General features: G+C 51.0%; 1 protein-coding gene across 3 annotated transcripts in view; it reads left to right on the top strand.

Annotated features, from left to right (window-relative positions):
* The first annotated feature begins 963 nt into the window (after positions 1 to 963).
* LOC6551003 overlaps positions 964 to 6000 on the top strand; it is a 41077-nt gene continuing 36040 nt past the window's right edge. For all 3 annotated transcript variants that reach the window (XM_026982293.1, XM_026982292.1, XM_026982291.1), the window contains exons 1-5: positions 964 to 1034; positions 1599 to 1704; positions 2279 to 2812; positions 3128 to 4053; positions 4136 to 4239. In XM_026982293.1, coding sequence (XP_026838094.1) covers positions 964 to 1034; positions 1599 to 1704; positions 2279 to 2812; positions 3128 to 4053; positions 4136 to 4239 — 1741 coding nt within the window. The remainder of the gene's footprint in view (positions 1035 to 1598; positions 1705 to 2278; positions 2813 to 3127; positions 4054 to 4135; positions 4240 to 6000) is intronic.

Raw genomic sequence — 6000 nt, 5'->3', positions numbered from 1 at the left:
CCGTGGTAAAATTAAATTTAATGATTTGTGCATTACTAACACAAATAGGACTTTCCATCAATATTCTGAGTAATAAGAACCAAATTGAATTGTGGCAACCTTCTGGGAAATCGAACATTGCGACTTGAGCTTACTTATATTTCTGCGAAAATAAATACAAATACACAGTATTTGGTTCATTGCCTCTCGGTTTCTTTGGCCAACGGTGCGTATGAGGGATTTAACCAATTACACGCAATGCTGCCACGCAAATTTTACAACAAACAAGTACGAATCTGGAAAAAGGGAAATAGAAGGCAACTTTAAATTCACAAGGAAAATGGAAATTCTCAAATTCTCTGTTGATAGTAAACAAAAATTAAAGCCTCCCATTACATTTATTTTCATTATGTTTTATGGATATAAAGATTAACGATTTATTTTGTAATTATTTCGATTAATTTTCAGAATTTACGCATATTTTTTCACTAAGTATCAACAATAAATATCAAGCCGTTACTATAGAAAATGACAACTTACTGTTACCTGTAGTTTGACCCACTTAGTAAATCCCAAGCCCTTTGTAAATTGAGATTTGCCAACCATTCGATAATTGAGCCCCGTCCAATGCGTTTTAAACCACCAAATACTATTTTCTTCGATTTTTTCCAGTGTATCTCTGTGTCTCTGTGTGTAGCAAACCCATCAGTACCATCCCCCTCCAAAAATAAAAAACCCCAAAAGCCCCACTGAAAAGAAACTCACGAATACAAAAATACAGACCCAAATCACCGCACTTTCGGCTAGCCGAAAGCCCGAAAGTCGCAATCACTCGTAAAAACTCGAACCTTAAATAGACCGCAAGGAGGAGGACCAGGCCGGAGAAAGCCGAGTAAGGGAGCGCCGCAGGAGCGGCAGGAGCCGAAGGATACCGCTCACTTCCGAGGATCGGCGGGCGCTGCCACAGAAACCAGAACATGCGCCATGTCAAAACTGCGGCATTACCGGTCCATGGATCAGCCGTGCAGCAGCACCTGCGTGGTCATACGCAAAAAGTTAGCAACCCAGAGAAAACTCTTAAGCTGTTAAACTCTAAAACACCCGCAACGCCACCTGACCTCAAAAATCAGCGGAAGCGCCCTAACTTTCCCACCAGATAAATAACAAAATAACAAAAAGCCCACAAAAAGCTTTCCTCTTCTCCACGCTTTTCTCTATGCACGCCAAATGAAAACTGAAACCAAAGCCAGGACTCTCACCTTGGAACTTTCACATCCTAAAGCACTTTCACCGCATGCCACACTCACTAACACTAACACTAACAGCTTTGCAAGCTTTCCAGCTTTCCAACTTTCCAACTTTTCGAGCAAGCTTTGAGCCTGTGGCTTTCGCAAGTCCTGAGGACGAAGCTCTCCTACTCGAGAAAAGCTTCGCCTGCCAGCCAAGCAGCCGATCCAAAAATAACACCTGCCATTCATACATTCTTCGCCGCATGACACTGTCCCATCTTCAACTTTCCCACTTTTCCTCGCTTCGTTTTAACCGCATGCGTTTTGCCTAACATTAAGTGATTGATGGCCATTTTTGAGAATTTACTAATGCCGTTTTGTGTTTTCCAGGACGATGACAGCCATTTGCTTCGTGTGCAACCTGCCCATCATGTCGCACCAAGTGGGTTTGGTGTGGCAGGGCGGCAACGGCTGGGACGATCTTGTGCGGGAACAGGTGGGGTCCACTGATTCGCTGATTCGAATGAAAACTATCTATATGTACTATGTATTTTAAAGAATTTCCCAAAGTGCACAAACAATTCCTGTTAATAGTGAACAATTTTGAATAGTGCTGAATATCAGTGGTTGTGGCCTTAAAAAGAGCTGGAGCTTACTTATTCCAACCAAATTTGTGCGAGAAATCATAGAACTGCTTACAGTTTTAATATATTTTAGCTTATTTAAAAAAATAAAAATCTTAGAAAATCTTGGAAAGCATACTAAAAGTCATTTTCAATTGGCAACTAATTGTAACCTAAAATGTACATATATTTTGGCATTTCGCTGTAATTTGAAGCACTTGCGCAATAAATTCACTGCAGCATTAAGCTCGATTTCAATTAAAGTAATTAACATTAAATTTCGTTAAATGTTTCACTGCTACACTTGGACTTAAGAAAATACCTCTAAAAATGTATGCAACTTGAACATTTTTAACTTAAAAGCCGACTTCCAATTACCACTTACCCATAAGTGCAGCCGAGTATATGAAAAACGTCTTGAGAGTAATGCGGATCTTTCGCTTTCAGCTGGAGGAGTCCACCATCCGGCAGCGGCTGGGCGGCCGGCGGGACTCGGCGGCCCAGATCACCACGCCGCCGAGCACCTCGCCGCCGCCGGGACTGCAGCGCCGGCGGCGCAGCTCGCTGGCCCAGCTGACGGACATCCTGCGGGAGTGGAGCGGCGGCACCAAGCAGCAGCAGCAGCAGCAACACCACTCGCAGCAGCAGCAGCAGCAGCAGCTGCAGCAAGCATCCCGCTCCAAGGCGCAGCTGAATCGCCGCGAAACGCTGGCGGACCTGGCCCGCAGCCTGCCGTGGCGCACCTCCACCACCACGGATGCGAGCACGGGTGCCGGGGGCTCCGGCGGTGCTGGTTGCACCACCTACATGGCGCCTCGCAAGCGGCGCGAGTCGTCCGCGGACTCGGGCATCCGGAGCATGAGGTCGCGGCGGGACTCGAATACCGCCGAGTTCGTGAGGCACTGGAATCGCCGCGAGAGCGGGGCAGTTGAGGAGCAGCCCAGTGTCTCGGTGCCCGTCGTCGTCGAGTGCTCCAAGAGCGTAAGTATCGGGATGAACCATAATCTATAAGAAAACCAAGTCGGATTAGTTCCAAACTAAGCCAACTAAGAACTGCTGGCAAATGCACTCAGTGATTTCAAAGTAGTGGAGATCATTTTGCAAGCGAGTGCAGTTGCCAGGTGGTTCTTACATATTACCAGCACCTTTTGGCTCCACCTTGACCACCACCTTGACCCCTAACCCGTGGCGCTGTTCTCTCTCTTTCCCACCACTCCAAAACGCTCCAAAACGCTCCAAACCATCGCACATCCTGGCTACCACCAATTACCAACCACCGAACCACCAAACCACCAGGCATCCCGGCGCGGATCCGGAGAGAGCTACCTGTCCAGCAGTCGGCGCGACAGCAATGTGGCCGGTCGGGTGACCACGCCCCCGCCACCCGGCAAGTACCAGATGGCCAAGAAGCGCGACTCACTGGCCGCGCCGGAATTCCCAAACTTCCGGCAGGAGCAGCGCCCGTCCACCAGTTCCGCCGGCTCCTGCTCGGACCACTCCATGCCCCTGATCTCGACGCACTCGAGCACTCACCACCTGGCCCACCAGCAGGTGGACTCCGCGTGCCAGGCCCTGCCGCCGCCGACGATCATCACCAGCTCCGTGACGCCTCCGGCAACGAGTCCAACGGCGCCGAAGGGTCGTCGCGACTCACAGACGCAGTGCGGCCGCGTCAATCGGCGGGACTCCAAGGCAGGCGTCAGTCCGGAGCGCGCGCCACGCCTCCAGCGGCTGCAGCGCCAGGCGACCGCCTTCGACGAGGGCTGCCTGCCGGGCGGCAGTAGGCGCGGCTCCCAGCCCGCCCTCAGTCCCGATCCGCCGGACGACTGCGAGAGGCGCACCTCTCGGCGGGATTCCCTGTCACCGGACAGCGCCTCGCGTGGCGGTCGCCGCGATTCCCGGACGCATCTATCGCCGGATCGCTCCCACGAGCGGGATGGCAGTCCCAGGCGCCACACACTCCGCAGGCAGAGCAGCTCGGCAGCCAGATCGCCGAGATCGCCGGACTCGAACAGCTGCTGCTCCTCCCGGGATCCCAGTCCCTGCTCTAGGCCACAAACGCAGACCACCGTCGAGCAGAACCAGCGGCCGGCCATCCGGCGGCAGTCCACCACCGAGGAGATCCTCATCGCCAGGGGATTCCGGCGACAGTCGACCACCGAGGAGATGATCCGCTGCCGCAACTTTCGGCGGCAGAGCTCCCAGAGCGACGACGTCTGTCGGTAAGTCCTTTAACTATCAATTCATGTGTTATTAATTGAATGATCTGTGTTATATACGACTAATATTACCCTCGATGCGCAGTTATCGTGGCAGACGCGACTCGTCGGCGCAGATCATCGACGGCACCATCGGCACCATGACCGTGGAGACGACCAGCACCTTCTTCGACTCCAGCACCCAGACAGGTGAGCGCGTGGTTTTCAAAATTCAAAATTCAAAATTCCCACCCAATTGGTCCTGCCAACCGCACTGAGAGCTTTTTGGCCAGCTTACCAGATCCACCGAAAGCTGGAAAAGCGCAAAGCTTCAGGCACTTGCCTTGTTTAGTGAGGGAAAAGCTGCTGTCAGCTGCTTGGCGCCAGGACAGCTGTTCGCTGGCAAGGACCTGTCCACTCGGCCTGGGATTCGCGTCCTTTTCACGCGACACATGCCATTCAGTTGGTGTTGAAGTAACAGACGTGCCACAAGCACCGCAGCAGCCAGTCGAACGAAAATCGCAGCGCAGCCGGCGAATCGAGTCTGAAATACAGGAGCAAAAAAAAAAAAACAATAAATATAAATTAAAAAGCAAGCGTAGCGAGCAAAGACGAAAGAACACAGTAGCGCGGCAAAGTATGCTACGATTTTTGGCAAACTATCGTTCAGCTCACCATTGCGCATAAGTGGTTGAGTGTGTGTGAGCGTCTCGGCTGACTGCGTGTGTGTGTGTACGTGCGTACGTGTATATTTCTCATATCCTGCCTTCTAACTTTTTTTTGCTGTGCGTGTGTGTGTGCGGTGCGTGAACACTTTTCATCGTCGGCGTCGACTGTTGCAGCTGCAACATCGCAGGATCCCCAAGTAAACAGCACAACAGCAGCGACGTGGCCGAGTACGTCGATGTCGTCGGTGGCGGCAGCGGCAGCGGCAGCGGCGCCGGCAGCGGCCATACCGCCACCGGACCCACACCCGCACCCCTGCTGCGCAGTGGCCGTCGGCAGCCGTCGAGCAGCAGCGCCAGCAGCAGCAGCAATCGCAGCCGCAGCGGTCTGTATAATTCGTAGACTAAGCAATGCATACCCCGCCAACTGGCGGGCTGCCAAAATGTAGACACTACTTCACCAACTCTTACTTGTTGCACGTGAATGGGGTTAACAGACTGCTGGTCGCAGCAAATGCTTCACTATTTGCCACAAATACTTAATAAATCGCTGCTATAATTAACAACATGCGAATGGCATTTAATTCGTGTCAAATTCATATAATATTACTATATTTTCAGTTCTTGTGACAGATAGAGCTGCTAGATTTTCCAAACATTTTCCGAGCGTCATCCATTCAATTGAATGCCATTTTGGCAGCCATACAAGGCAGCGCGACCACGCCTCCGCGCGTCCCTGCCGCCTCCAAATGCCTTTTAATGAATGAAAGTGCACTATCTGCGTGCGTGCGTGTGTGTGTGTGTGAGTATCTGTGTGACAGCCAGGAAATGAATGAGCGCCGACTTCGCCCCTTCTCTCTCTCGCAATCTCTCTTTCCCGCTGTTATGAATGAAATGTGATTCGAGTTTGATACTGATGCAGCAACAGCACTGGCCACTTCCTTTATAACGCCCCCCGCCCCCCGCCCCCCGGCGCATTTTGCAGCTGCCACTGCAAGTGCAACAAGTTCTTCTTCACGACGGCCAGGGACAAACTTTGGTCGCATTGAAATGCAAAATTTATTGATTTAACTTGTTGCCAGCAGACGGGCGACATTCAAAGCACAACGAATGGTAGCCAAGGTAAAGTTAGCCTTTAGATTTACTCGCACTACGTACAAAAACGAGTTCACAGAAGTTATTCCCTTTTGCGAAAGATCTGCAAGATAGGTTGGCATTTCAAAGAAACTGTGTTTAGAAGTAAATGTAGTGTAGATCAAGATATGCCACTAAAGTAGAGTAAGGAAGAGAATGTCCATTAATGCTT

The sequence above is a fragment of the Drosophila erecta genome, unplaced genomic scaffold, assembly GCF_003286155.1.
Source record: "Drosophila erecta strain 14021-0224.00,06,07 unplaced genomic scaffold, DereRS2 tig00000126-arrow-pilon, whole genome shotgun sequence".
Lineage (NCBI taxonomy): Eukaryota > Metazoa > Arthropoda > Insecta > Diptera > Drosophilidae > Drosophila > Drosophila erecta.
The sequence above is the reverse complement of the archived record's forward strand: the minus strand, read 5'-3'. Positions and strand labels throughout refer to the sequence as shown.